Source organism: Sebastes umbrosus, chromosome 9, assembly GCF_015220745.1.
Source record: "Sebastes umbrosus isolate fSebUmb1 chromosome 9, fSebUmb1.pri, whole genome shotgun sequence".
Classification (NCBI taxonomy): Eukaryota; Metazoa; Chordata; class Actinopteri; order Perciformes; family Sebastidae; genus Sebastes; species Sebastes umbrosus.
This window is the reverse complement of record NC_051277.1, coordinates 9,508,157-9,523,601: the sequence shown is the minus strand read 5'-3', so window position 1 is coordinate 9,523,601 and position 15,445 is coordinate 9,508,157. Positions and strand designations below refer to the sequence as shown.

General features: G+C 39.5%; 1 protein-coding gene across 6 annotated transcripts in view; it reads left to right on the top strand.

Moving 5' to 3' along the window:
• The window catches only part of si:dkey-237h12.3 (teneurin-3), a 175,908-nt gene that overhangs the window by 147,935 nt on the left and 12,528 nt on the right, over positions 1-15,445 (top strand). For 4 of the 6 annotated variants that reach the window (XM_037780026.1, XM_037780024.1, XM_037780022.1 and 1 more), the window contains 5 exons: positions 2,101-2,350; positions 4,704-4,724; positions 7,986-8,218; positions 9,990-10,144; positions 13,790-14,667. In XM_037780026.1, the coding sequence (XP_037635954.1) occupies positions 2,101-2,350; positions 4,704-4,724; positions 7,986-8,218; positions 9,990-10,144; positions 13,790-14,667 (1,537 nt within the window). The remainder of the gene's footprint in view (positions 1-2,100; positions 2,351-4,703; positions 4,725-7,985; positions 8,219-9,989; positions 10,145-13,789; positions 14,668-15,445) is intronic. The other 2 variants (XM_037780025.1, XM_037780023.1) reach the window with 1 other exon arrangement.

Here is a 15,445-nt window from a genome sequence, read left to right as displayed (position 1 = left end):
TTTCACATACATCGAGGGTTGCGATGGCTTACGGGATAACGCTGTGGGAGAACGATATTATGTGGCCATTCAGTGGTGTCATAGATCCGCTAATTAGGACAGAGGCAGTGTGTGAATTCAAACAAGTTGCTGGATGTGAATAATTAAGTGCTTCCAGCATGCAACTTCTTCCCTTTTGATGTGTGTTTCCCCTTTGAAGAGAATCCCTCTATATCAGTACACACACACACCCTAAAAAGCCAGTTATATCTGCCTCTTGTTAAAATATTAATCTGTTGTGAGTCACCAAATTCGGTGAGTCCTCGGTGAAATGTACGTTATTAGAAGGAAGTCTTTATGTTTACCACCTCTCTGTGACTTGGGGAAAAGCGGCTCCCTGGCAACTTAAACAAACATTATTTTGCATAAGATTCAGCTTCTGTGTAAAGTTTTCAGGGACCCACTGAAGCACTTTTATACTAGTACAAGGGACTTAAGTATTATGGTATATCAGTTAGAGTGATGGTCAGTTGGTTGTCTGTGTACTGCCTCTACTCCCTGTATTTATACTATACTGTACTTAAATCACATCATTGTCTGATCTTTACTCACGACACAAACAAAATTCAAACCATCATGTTTTTTACTTTTATGAAAAACATATTTGCCATGTGTCCTGAAGGCAATCTTAAAAAAGGCCTTTTATACCTCTGAAATATAACTGACTAGCTGATGAACAGCAGATCTACAACAATAAGAAGCTCTCGTTTATTATTAAAGAACAGAATGCTGGATTATGGTTGAATAAAAGTGATTATGAGAGCTGAATTAAACTCCTTTAAATTATATAATAATTTCAAGTTTGTGAAATGGCATTTAGACTGCTGTGTACCCGATTTGACTGTTATCAGGCCATTAAATAGGCTTTATCAGTTGCTATAAGCACCATGGATATTTGGGGCCTGCTGTGCCTACTACGTTGTAAAAGTGAAAATGAAACTTAAAAGCAACACGTTCTAACATGCTGTGAAACTGAATGAAATGTTACCTTTTGAACACGAACACAATGGCTTCTTTAGATTTACGCCAAAAAAAAAAGTTAGGTTTAAGCAATAAAACTACAACTTCTTTAGGTTTAGGCCAACCTTGAATTTTTGTTTTCATTTTCATTTTTATTTATCATTGTTGTAGGTCTAATGTATGATGGTACGACACAGTATTAGGGCCACATTGAAGAGAAGATTTCAAGAATAAAGTCATAATATTACTAGAATAAAGTCATAGGTTTACGAGAAAAAAAGTCGTTATATTATGAGAATAAAGACAGAAGTTTACGTGAAAAAAAAGTTGTAATATTATCAGAATAAAGTCAGAAGTTTAAGAGAAAAAAGTCGCAGTGTTATGAGAATAAAGTCATAATATTATAAAGTAGTAATTTTACATGTTACTTTCTTTTTTTCTCGTAATATTATGACTTTATTCTGGAAATCTCAATGTGGCCCTAATACTCCATAGTACATTTGCAATTTGGACCTCACTACAGTAGACTTATATACTATATACTTAGACTATAAACTGTGTTACCTTCATCACAATGCTTAAATGTTTTCCGGCTCCAGACAGATTTTTTTTCTTTTCTTTGCCTTAAATGGCTCTTTTGATAGTAAAGGTTGCTGACCCCTGGTTTAGGCAATAAAAAAATAATTTTTTCATTTCATCTCGACTTTAAGTACGGAGCTATTACCAGGAGGTGGCTAGCCTAGTTTAGCATAAACACTGGAAGCAGAGGGAAATAAATAATTGCAGCACATAACTCTAAAACCACAACTTGTCTTATTTGTGTACGGATTAAACAAGCCAGACACAACATTAATTAGGTAGGCATAATTGTCACATCTAGCTCTGGGCAAGAAATCAAGCAAGTGTATTTCCTAAAATGTCAAATTATTCCTTTAATATGTTGAATTTTGCAGTTTCCTTTATGGGGTATTTCTTGTTTCTTGTAAGAGAGATGCATCTCTGGAGACTTCCTGGTTAAATAATGAGTCCAGTACCTGCTATCAGTGTCAAACATCCATCACGCTTTCACACCTGCACATAACTGCTGTTTTCTTTTCCCAGGCATTCTTTACAAAGGCAGCGGGGAGAACCAGTTCATCTCCCTGCAGCCCCCTGTGATCTCCACTGTCATGGGGAACGGGCGGCGCAGAAGCATCTCGTGTCCCAGCTGTAACGGGCAGGCCCAGGGCAACAAGCTGCTGGCGCCAGTGGCTCTGGCTTGGGGCATCGACGGAAGTCTGTACGTCGGAGATTTCAACTACATCCGACGCATTTACCCATCGGGCAACGTCACGAGTATCATGGAGCTCAGGTAAGGTCAAGTCCTCATTGTTGGGAATGTTTTAAGAGCATGTTACATGTTAGTTTGGGACAATTATTGACTCTATACCTCTGTCGCTTCATCAAATGGTACAAATTTCAAGGTTCAAGCATTAAGGGATTTTTATAAATTATAGATGAAAGGACAAAAGATAGTGTTTTGTGTTATTATAGTGATTTTATATTACTTCTTATTCTTTATTTTATTATTATATTAATTTGTATTATTTTCTCCAGTTCAACAAGAACAAGCAAAAACATGCAACATACTGTAGTTGACCCCTAAAATGTTTTTGATTATGGATAGGTAACAGTTTGGGTCCCACTTTACATTTCTACATTTAGCGTCCAGTGTAAAGAGGGAAACTAAAATGGCATGGTGGACAGACTTTCAGTCACACACATCTCTTTCCCCCTACCCCATAGAAATTTGAAATCTTTCCCCTATCCATCTCCATAATTAGGAAAGACATCCTGTCTTCAGTGTGTAATTGGGATGATTTACGCCCTCATGCCAACTTGGCTTCACTCGGCAATGACTCCGATTCGGCCAGTTGGCTTATTTCAAAGTGGCAGATGTTGATTAAATGTACATTGGGCCATCATCCTCTATGAGACACATACATGACAAACATATGAAAGCTGCCTTAAAGGGACGTAGGTCGCCACGCCGTTGGCGGGTAGTTTGTAAGTTAGCGTAAGGACCACAAATGAAAATCTAAGAGGGGAAGTGATTAGAAAGAAACATTCCTCTCTACCTCAGCAACCTGCCGATTGGGGACAAGGGGAAAAAATCAATACAGCATGGTATTGGGATATTTTGCGTGGTAATATTATATCGATACATGGACGTCAGGTATCGACTTTTCATTATAAGAACTATTAACTAGGGCTATCAATCATTAATCGTTATTAATTGCATGATTGCCCATAGTTAATCGCCATTAATTGCACATTTTTATCCGTTCAACATGTACCTTAAAGGGAGATTTGTCAAGTATTTAATACTCTTAATTAGATTTACATTAACAACAAACAATTTTCAGAGGGACCCCTTAACCTCTGACCTCAAGATATGTGAATGAAAACTCTGAGATGATCAGAGTGAAAACTCTATCTTATTAGATATTAGATGCAGAGAAAATATGTTACATATCATTCATTTTACCCCTTTTATATATCCCCTCCCCCATACACAGGTACATATACAAAACTATCATTCCAGGTCTGATGCACACCCCTATGTCTCCCCTCCCTTCCCAAGGCGACCCGTAGATACCCCCCACCCCTGATCTCTTTCCCCCAAAACAATAAAAACTAAATTAATGTCACGCTATGTCTTATCTTTAACTAAATGTGATTTAAGTATCGTGATAATATCATAACGTGGTTCCTCGGGTGATTCCCACCCGTACGGTCGGTGTACCTGTGCAGTGATAAGCCACTACAGGGCAGTTCCTGTGGGAGGATGTGTGTGTAACACCATGAATGGGAAGCAGGGTGCTGCTCTAAAGGAGCATGCATGCTCAGCAACCCTTTCCTAGATAAATAATGGTTTAAGAAATGGCTTGTGTCTCCAAGCAACTATTTTACCCTGTTTACAAGAAGAGAAAACACTACTCGGAAAACTTGTTGTGTTGGCTAAATTAAATTCAGTCTGACACAAAAGACACACTGAGGACAATTTTAGTTCACATTAGATGGCAGTTGCAGTGTAGATTTAAAGCAGTACAGAAGGAAAAAGTGCAATTTCCTTTGCATAATATCAGGATATTTGCTTATTTTTTATCTAGGCTCGTTTAAAAAACATTTAAAGACCACAGTGTTGTCAGTGTTTGGTATGTATGATGCACTCTTGTTGTATAATAGTCCAAATACTCCATATGGGACTCCCTGAACCTCTTTCAAATGCTGTTAGCGTAAAGTCTGTGTTTAGATTATGGCTTCGGTGGCCAATGTATCAAGTGGAAGAATCAATATCTCAATATGAGCAGCCAAATTGAGAAGAGCAGTGGTAATGCGGGATGGGGGCTTTATGAGGATAGGAGTACATATTTCCCTCTCTGCCAAATGGATTGTCATTGCCTGCGACTTTTTGTAGTGGCTGTGTTGATTCTTCAAGGGGATACTCTGACTTTCTGAGATTCAGCTGCGTGTTTTTTCCTACCGTGAAGGAAAAAACACTAGCCTTTTAAAGCTTATAAGTCGTTCCTATGACAAGGAAATTGTCTAATTGGGCAAATAACCTTGAAAATGAGAAGCAAACGTATCCTTTTAAGATTAACCAATTTCCTTGTCTTGATCTCTTTTTCCTCTTTCCCTGCTCCCCCTGTACCCTGTCATAGAAATAAAGACTTTAGACACAGGTAGGTGTATCGTCTTAGTGCATGTGGCTTTAGTATTCTTTGTGCACGTACCATCTGTATCATCCTCTTTATAAGTATATGGATAACTCTTTCTTTTACAGTCGCCTTTAGCACCAGTGATTACCATGTGTAATTATAACAAACCAATTATAGCTTGATTACATCTAAACAGGAGGAAGAGCGCACAGTCTGTCGGAATTTGTGCGATGTGATTATTGACGAAATTGCTACTGTACAACACACACTGCCATCTGCATATTTTAAGTATTTCAAGTATTTCTATAAGGAAGTTAATGCAAAATATACATTCAACACCTATGTACCCAATGCAGTCCACTACAATAGCTCTGCAATAAACAGTACCATTGTGAAGCATATAATTACATTTACTGTGATGGTGTTTAGCAGATGTTCTTATCCAGAGGGGCTTCACACAACCACACAACTGCTTTGTATTCATGATTAAGACAACAGCGTCAGATGAAGTGAAGATGCACATTGGTGGCAATTAGGTTGTCCCAGTGATTAACATGTCCGCGAGAGGAACTTTGTCTAGCTGGCTGTCAAGGCTAGTGCCTCCGGTGTGACAACGACATTATGTTATATGAATATGTTTTATGAATTTTAAAAATCTAAACTGATATGCCCGGTTCGTCCGCTGAAGGCAGCAGCAGCAGCTTTACTGCAGGATGTATTGTTTCCTCCTTCATCTAATTCTAGCTGCTCTGATCAGATGCAGTTTTTGATCAATGCCTGTAACAGAGCATTTCCGTGCTTTGTAAGCTCTACATGAGAAGATAAATAAAGCTCGGAGTGGAACGGGACGTTTTTTTTCAGCCACCAGAATAATGTTTGTTTTGATTTTCCTCCAGAGGTCATTCATGTAGCTGTGATGATGCAGGAGAAATGACCACAACTGTTCAGCTCTCTGTCAGTTAGTTTGGTTTTGTTGTTTTTGTGAATCCTAAATAGACTAGACCTAAAAGACAACATCTTTTTGTATTATTATTATTATTATTATTTATTATTATATAGTTCCTTTGGTCCCGACTCTGTCCCCCTGAAAATTACATTACCATACATTGAAACTATATTGTGACATTGTGATTACAGGAATCAATTGGTACCAAATGTCATATTAGCCTGTCAGGAAGAACACTAAATAACGCTCCAAGTCATGCTAAATGTTTGTGAGGAAAAACTGGCATGGCCATTTTCAAAGGGGTCCCTTGACCTCTGACCTCAAGATATGTGACTGAAATCTCTGAGATAAACAGAGTGAAAACTTTATCTTATGAGATAAAACACATGTTGACAAACTGCATAATTTGCAGTTGCGAAAAAGGTAACAAAACAAATGTTGCCTGGGAGAAAATTGTTAATATGGGAAGGTAATTTTGTCAGAGACGGGGTTTTTGATCCACACCAAAGGACAGAAATGACACGCGTGGATATAATTACACTTATTTAGAAAACCTAATTTCGAGGTTCGAGGCAGCTTCGGGCTGCACGTAGGCGAACAAGCACAGGAGTTGTTTCGAAAACATTTCTTTTATACTTATGTAAGACAACTTATGTGATATTTCCTTTTTTGGGCCAGCCTCCCAACAGGAGTTGAATTAGCCAATCAGCTTGCAGGTCAGACACATGGTCACTGCCTTGTATCAGTATCAACACCAGAAGCTTCACAGAGGTATTATTTATTGCAGGGCTGTTATATTTGACTGCACAATGTCATACAGGTGTTTCATTTGTTGTGTCCGGCCACCGCGGGTTGACTGTAAAAGTACGTCTTGCTGAATTCTTAATAAGAACTTGATGGCAGCCACCTATTTTGGGCATTTACTTTGACTCATAATAGCTGTCAAGTTTTATGACTCCATCTTCATCATTTTATAAAGATGTTTCATTGCCACATTTATTTTGCCGTCGCATTATCCCACTTCCAAAGCCAACCAGTATTGACTGAAGTACCATTAAGCTGGAGTACAAGCAGAGAAGCCGTGTTTACGACTGCACTGTAAAGCAAGCTATTTTTCATGTTAACTGCCTCTGTTTTTAGCTCTTTAATGACACTTAAGCACCTGCTATGTATCAACTCTGCCTTAATAGAAAAAGGTTAATGCAATAGTTTTTCCAGCGTTTCAAATTTGTTTACAAGGGACTCACAGAAAATGATAATTTAATTGGCTTTCTTCAAGTCTAAATATCAGTCAATCATGTGTTGTAAAATATTTTGATTCCTAATCCTTGAAACATTTGCTCTCTGATTCATTGGTCCATTATGAGACAGTAAAATGAATGCAAATAAGCAGAAACAGATGCAACACCATTAGCTGTTGCACTTTGTTAACATAAGCCAGTCATTTCTGTAATTTCCAAAGGCTTTTCCCCGCAGGGGAGTGATAACAAATGAAATGATCTGGCACACAAGTTGTCATTTCTGCTTTGTAAACTGGAAGCCCACTGCAGTGCTATCCTGTTAAAGTCCATCTCTTCAACCTTCTCTGTCTCACTCTCTGTCTCTCTGTCTTTTATTCTTCATTCACAAAGCCGCTACTCTCTTTTTTTTCTTCCTCCCGCTGTGGAAATTATTCACACAATTTTTCACAACATTAAAAATAGACATTTCCCTCTTCAGTTCATTATCCACATGCATGACAATGTTGCTACTAATTTTAAGTTGATAATAAGGTTGATATTTTAAGCTGCAGCTGGACTGGAAAAAAACAAGTTCCACTTCATTAGCCATTCATGGTGTGTTTTTAGAAAACAAGCTTAAATGCCTGATTGAACTTTCCGTCATTTCTTTTTGATGCAATTTCATTTGTTTTACTTTTAACAATGTATGATAGTATGCAGGAATATCTATTATTTAAACAATACAACTTTCTAAATTACCTTGAATGTTGTGAGCTTATTCTTAAGTGTTTATCTTCACAACTTTGAAAATCGAATGCAAAGTGAAGACAGTGTTAGCTCTCCAGAGAGGTATAATAGAATCAATAATATTCTTGACTCTAATTGTTTAATTCGGAGGGGAAATCAGGCTACATTTCATCGGAGGTCAGTTGGGGTTTGCAGGTTGTTTCAGGTATCTTACAGAGAGTATTGATTTAGATCACATTAGGTGTAAATTAGCACCATTAAAGGACTATTTGGCTGCATTTTAAGAAAAGGGCATTTAAGGAAAAAAAAACTCAGTGTCTGCAAAGTGAAAGGACAGTACAGTATATAACTGAGTTATTGTCTTGGATGCAGTAACAACCCAGCACACCGGTATTACCTGACAACTGATCCAGTAAGTGGCCAGCTGTACGTGTCGGACACAAACTCCCGGAGGATCTACAAACCGAAAACCTTAACTGGGACAAAGGAACTGCAGTCGAACGCGGAGGTGATGGCAGGAACTGGGGAGCACTGTCTGCCCTTTGATGAGAACCACTGTGGCGATGGAGGCAAAGCTCCAGAGGCCTCTCTCACCGGACCCAAAGGTATCGTTTCAAACTAATGAAGATGTTGTTACCAAATGGAGGGGCGGGACACGGTGATGGGTTTCTCCATCAGGAGTGGGAACTGCAAGGTTTTAATTTATGTGCGCCATCAGGGTCGGTGCCAAGTCTGGGCTTGCTGATTTTAATGGATGAGTTTAGTTGTGGGTCATGTGTTGAAGTAAAAGACGATCAACTGCAATTGTAAATTAAGGCTGCTGTGCTGCTGTTGCTGCCTATGAAAAAGTTATTGTTCTTTTAACCTCCAGAAATATAATGCATAATTTATTTTGTATAATTGGATATTCCTGCAAATATCCTTTTTAAAATGTATACTTGATCCTTGGAAGATTCTTTTCTCAAACAGCTCTTGTGAAAGTAAAGTCTCCAGTCCTTAAAAGCTCAAAAGTAGCAGCCATCCACAAGTTGATACCCGCTATGCACAACCTGTTGTCCACATTCAAATAGCACATGGCCGTTTGTGCCATTTGTGGTTGGATTGCTCACTTTCCCATAAATTCTTCTGGATGAAAAGGCTGGGATGAATTGTTTTTTGCGCTAGTTGTTGCCCGCTCCGAATGCCAACTGCAATAGCTCAGCTTCAGCTGGGTGATAAAGGCTTGAGTGAAGGCAATCTGAGGGAGCGACTCTAATGATGGAGTGGGTGGAAGCCGAGACCAGAGAAGAAACAGCAGATGGCTCCATTTTTTTCTCCTCTCAGACATTTGGTGAACTCTGCTCAAATGTGACACTTTTCATCTGTCTGAGAATCTCAGACTGTCAAATAGCCAGCTCCCAAGGATTCACTGTGGGCTCCCTCAACTCGTAAATGTTTTAGCAGAAAGCAATCTTGTGCAGACCTAGCCACAGGTCAAACCAAACCACTCACCTTCCATCGAAGCTTTTAAAGACTTCATTGAAAAAGAAATCATGCTCTTGGGGTAAAACTGAAGTTAAAGCTTATTTAAATCCTCCAGAAACTAAAGAACAATCTTCCACTTTCCAATGGATCAGCAGTCTTAAGAATCAAACCCAAAACTGCGGTATGTTAAAAAACCAATGTGAAGAATGAAAAGTAGTCTCTCTGCATGTGAGGTGTGATTGAATTCCCATTGGTGCTGGTCTCTTATTAAGCTGCACGGTGACGCAGAGAGCGATGTGGCGGCTGCCGTGGCCCGTTAATGTATTTTCCCAGTTTGGGACAAATGGTTATTGCAACTCCACACTGGCTCGGCTGCAACTTACAACTCCGAGCTGACACTCAATCACTGAGACAATTTAGTCCACAGTTGTCACCATGGCAACGGCCTGTCTTTCACCCCTTTCATCTAAAATTGGCCAAAGCTGTCATTTCCGCTCCCTCGCTCATTCATTTCTCAAATGGTGTGCAGATTGTTGATGATTGCCAATGTCAAAAAATCTCCCCGACGCACCACTCATTGACACCGCCGGTCGCGAGGTCCTTTTTTTAGAGAGGGAAGGTTACAAGACGTGGCAAGTGCATATATATATACCGTATGAATACAGCCTTTCCCACTTCAGCCTGAGAAATAATTTAATACCAGAAAAGCAGCCCGTGAATTATTGATGGCTGTGCTTTTTGCAGTGACCTGAATAATGGGAAGGCAAGCTTGACACATGTATCCATCGTGTTCTGTCCACTGAGTCATGCAAGCAGAGATGCAGCATATCCACCATGTTTTCCTGTTATCACAACTTTTTTTTCCTTTTCCCTTCTCCCTTTTTTTCCCCCTATCTTGCTTGATGTCAACAGGCATCGCCGTGGGCAAGAACGGCCTGATATATTTCGTCGACGGCACCACAATCAGAAAGGTGGACCAGAACGGCATCATCTCCACTTTCCTCGGCTCCAACGACCTGACATCGGCTCGCCCTCTGACCTGTGACAACAGCATGGACATCAATCAGGTGACTTACACACAGATGTGCCAGACAGTGGTTAACCCCGCCTGTGTGCTCGCAACAGAGCGTGTCACAGCGCCACCCTGTGCACCCCACCTCTCTCACCCTCTCTCAGTTTGCTCACCCGTGACTCATCATTGATATGCGGCGTTATATAACTGCATATATATTACATGTGCTGTAGAACTCATCCTTTCATGAATGATAATCTTTTTGGGCGACTGGTTTTCGATTGCGAGGAAGACATGCAGGGGCTTTTTTTTTTTTTTTTTTAGTTTATATAATTATTAACAGTTCCCAAACTCTTCACAGCTAGGTAGAAGAGCTGTTTTGCATGCTGCTCTGCTGTCTGGCAACTTCTGCAATTAAATTTAAAATTGCAAAAACTGGTCTCTTTCCGGGAATTTAAATCACTGCTGCAGAAACTGTGTGCCCTCTCCTCTGGCTGCTATGTGAGAGAATATTACAATCTGGATGTTTTAGTGTAATTCATTTACTGTTTGATAGCATTATATCATCCTTACTTGTTTATATTGATGGTTAGATTGCCCTTAGGTTGATTTTAAAGTGCCTCTTCAGCTTGTTTCAAGGACGTTATCTTTTAAATGATTCTTATTGGCAATTTTATTTATGGTTTTACAATCCCATTTTTGTTAAATTCTCATCTAGAGAGATATTCATCTACTTAATGATGTTAGCTTGTGACATCGTTATTGCTGCCTCTCTTGGCCCGGGACGCTTTAAAAAAAAAAAAGAGAGTTTTAATCTCTGTGAGGAATTCCTGGTTAAATAAAATATAAAATAGGCATTTAACTGGCAGATGTTATCAGAGAAACATACGGTGACATTAGTGGAATAAGCTCCGGTTCCTAGAACGCCAACATTATAAGGTGTTTGGTGGAGAAAAAAACAGAAATGTTGCTTTTTTCTTCTTTTTTTTGCTCCCAACTCGACAAGAGCAGAGCATTTTCTCTGAAAGTACAGGAGGAAAAAATATGTGCTGGGAGGAAGATGTGATTTAGGCAGGAAGTGGAGACATGAAGTGTTTATTGAGGCGATGAGTTTTCAGGTCACGGCAGATGATATGGAGGGAAGAATAATTACTCAGTTTGGGGGGCTTGTTTTGATGTGGCTGGAGCTGAATTAGTGTTCCACTAGAAATACTCCGCATTGAGGACACTTACACCACACATGATAATGAAGCAGCAATCGGTAGCGAGTTTCGCCGCACATAAAACCTTTTCTTCAGCAGCACCTGAAGACGGCCGACTTTGTCCCACTAAATTTACTAACTCCCTGTGAATGAGGTGGCATAAAAGCAGCGCCCTGGCCTTACACAATAGGTTATAGCATTACAATACCTTCCAAAGTAGAAGTGCAGCTCCCTGCACTCAAACATTAATATCCCTCCTCATTTCACTCCTTTAGAGTTTTTGAGATCTGACTTAAGATGAATAATGAAGCAAAATAAAAAGCAAAAAAAAAGGCTTTTATCATTTGAAAAATGATGCGTTAGCAGCGTCCTCCATATCCTGTTTCTGCAGAAAGTGAATTTTTATGTGTACTGGCTGTTGAGAATGAAATTGCCGCAGGATCAAGCTCTTTCCACCTCTTGTGTGCTCCAGACAGAGAAGTGTTTTGTTTTTTGTTTTTTAACTAACCAATTTACATTTTAATTAAGTTTCTGATGTTCTACCGCAGATCAGCTTACAAAAAGAAAGAGAGTAAATGACTACAAACAAAACACTTCAGAAGTAGATAGGAGGGACTGCAACAGTCAACACCAAATGACCTCGACAGCAGATATCACTCGGTGTCCTTTGGAGAGGTTAGATAATAATGGAGCTAGGAGAAAATTAAACAGTATTTTTTGGCAGCATAGGAACGTTTTCAATGTAAACAGGAGAGAAAGAAATCTGTTTGTGTGTGTGTGTATGTGTGTGTGGGTGAACATGAAAGGGGAAGAACATAAGAGAACATGAAGACAAAGGATTAAGCTTGCCACTTTTTGCTAATTAACCAAGTCATTTGGTTTGAGCCCAAAAAAAATTGCTGGTTTTGGCGAGACCGTGTGATCCTCAGGCATCCCAGTTAGAGATTTGGCTCGGTGCAGTTTAACTAGTGGCAGCCTTAAAGGCAGCGTGCGTTACTATTAATCACCTTGTGGAAAAGCACAATTCAGGAGCGTTTTGACAGATTTAATGACCCAGTTATTTATTTAAAGGTCAGGCCAATCATTTGTGCTGTTTCAAATACGCTTTTTATCCACTGACACATTTTTGACAAGCAGATTGTAATAGTTGGCCTGGATTAAAGCTTTGGATTGTAATTGCTACTTGTTTCCAAGATGTGTTAATACTGCTATCATTTTTTTTTTTTTTATGTGTGAAATATTTTTCTTTAATTGATCTACTTAATTGATCACTTAATGGGGTGTTGCCCTCTCAGGCTACAGCGTCAGTTAATATGCATGCTCAGGGTTATTTTGGCAGCTTTACTGCAGCCACACAGGGCACAACCCCCTGCAACTTCACTTAGTTTATAATCTCAGTAGCAGCATGATAAAATGTAAATGTTTAGTAGGGGGGGAGAGGGCATAATGGAAAATTATCTTAACAGTCACTGTGGCCAGAATTATCCTTTAAATTCATGTATCAGCAGTGTTAGCACAAGAAGATAAGCGCTAATCCTACACCCCAAAGGTATAAGATAAATTATTTATTTTTTTCCTTCAGGCCAAATTGAAATTATATATTCTAAGACAAACTAACATAGTTTAAAAAGAGACTACACTGCCACTAAAGTGTCAGCGTTAATTCCTCCACCAGCTAATGTCTTAAAGGAAGAGGGTGTAACATTTCGGGGGATCTATTAGCAGAAATAGAATATAATGTTCATAACTATGTTTTCATTAGTGTATAATCACCTGAAACTAAGAATTGTTGTGTTTCGTTAACCTAGAACACAGGTTACCAAGGCCTTCTTTTGTCTTTTCTGTGATGAAAACTAAATTAAATTGTTATTTTTAAAGTTCTGATTAGAATTTAAGATATAAAAATAAAATATAAATATATATATTTTTCATATGTATATATAAAGCCTCATCCTGCATTAGGAAAGTACACAGTTAAAGCAACAAAAGAGCTAATAGAACAATGGTGAAGCGTCAGGGAGAAGAAAACACTTAATTTGTCAAAAAAGAAGCCTATTGAGTACGTATGATTGATAAAAAATAAAAAAAGACATACAGTAACAATATTAGAAGTTCCTAAAACCAACAGGAAAACTCTGCAATATTCACAGGAAATCAAAGAATCTGCTCAAAATTAATCCAAAACGCTTGTCTTACACAAACTTCCTGCAGTTATCGCGTTCACTATTTGGGTTAATTGTACAGTTTATCAGTTGTTCTGAGTCACTACATTTTTGTTTTATTGTTTTTTTATGCTTGCTGATCTTAAGACAATCCCACTATGCAAATGCAGAATGTGCTATATTGTTCACGTGAACTTGGCCAATGCTTGAGTCACTGCTGCATTTTAATGATTAGAAAAATAGATATTTATTTAAATGAAATATGTGTCATGATTACTTTGAGTAAGGACCTTTTATTTCAAATGTGTAATGTGATAATGATGTCTTGTATTTCAGGTGATTCTGGAGTGGCCCACGGACCTCGCCGTTAGCCCCATGGACAACTCGCTGTACGTCCTGGACAACAATATCGTGCTGCGCATCACGGAGAACGGCCAAGTGAGCATCGCAGCTGGCCGACCTCTCCACTGCCCGTTGGCTGGGCTGGAGCGCGGTGTGGCTGGTGGCGAAAGGGCCCAGTTAACCCCTATAGAGTCCGCCGTTTCCATCGCCATATCTTACCACGGGGCCATCTATATAGCGGAGACGGATGAGAGGAAAATGAGCAGGATCCGCAAGGTTTCTGTGGATGGTGAGATAACGCATTTGGCCGGGTCTCCCTCCGACTGCGATTGCAAGAACGACGCCAACTGTGACTGTTACCAGACAGGGGACGGCTATGCCAAAGATGCGAGGCTCAATGCTCCATCTTCTTTAGTGGCAGCTCCAGATGGAACGCTCTACGTGGCAGACCTGGGCAACATCCGCATCCGGGCCATCGCTAGAAACGGGCCAACTTTCAGTGCCAATACATACGAGGTGGCTTCCCCTGATGCCCAGGAGTTGTATGTGTTTGACATCAACGGCACCCACCAGCACACTGCGAGCCTTCTCACCGGCGACTTGAAATATACTTTCAGCTACAGCACAGAGAATGACATCACAGCTGTAACCGACAGCAGCGGCAACACACTGAGAATCCGGAGAGATCCTAACCGCACGCCGGTGCGTATCGTCGCCCCTGACAACCAGGTGATCTGGCTGACCATGGGCACCAACGGCGGGCTGAAAACACTCACAGCACAGGGCCAGGAGCTGGTGCTTCTCACTTACCATGGTAACAACGGCCTGCTGGCTACAAAGACGTCAGAGATCGGCTGGACAACTTTCTACGAGTAAGTATAATGGAGATGGAACTGGAAATCTTATTGCAATTCATTTAGGCCGTCTGCATCTGGAACCTGCCCATGGTGCAAATTAAAACACACCTCCAACTGTGTGCATACTAATACACATTATGTAAAACAAATGCACTTTGCATTTTGGCAGATAAAGTTATGTTTATGAAGTTTTTTTTGTTTTTTTTAAGTATTCACTACTTCTCATGGATGAGGAGGTAATATTAACAGCCCTGCAGTTGAAGGATTTATTAAACTTTTGTTTGAGCTTGTCTCTGAATTGCGTTTGACACTAATATTTATATTCCTTTTTTAATTTAAACCTCAAGTCATGAGACAAAAAAAAAGTTTGCTATGCGTGTAAGCCTGTGTGTGTTCTTCCTTGTCTCAAAGCTCAGTACTAGTTTACTCTATAATTGTACTTACCTGCTTTAGGGTGCACATTTAATTGAAAGCCTAATTATAAAAATGTGCCTCAGATCTGTAAAATAGCCTAGTTAGACTTTAATAACTGCTACTTTTTCTTATTATTTCTTACTTGATTAAACCATGTGTATCATGTAGGGCTGTCAAAGTTAACTTGATAATAATGCATTAATGCAAATTTGTTTTAACGCTACTAATTTCTTGAATGCATTAACGCAACTTGCGATTTTTAAGGTTGTCCCGGGCTCAGTTTTAAAGCTAGGGTGAAGATACAGACATCATATGAAACTACAAAACCTAAGGAATCTATTGGTACCAGCCATGTCATAGTTTATAGCATAGTTTCATA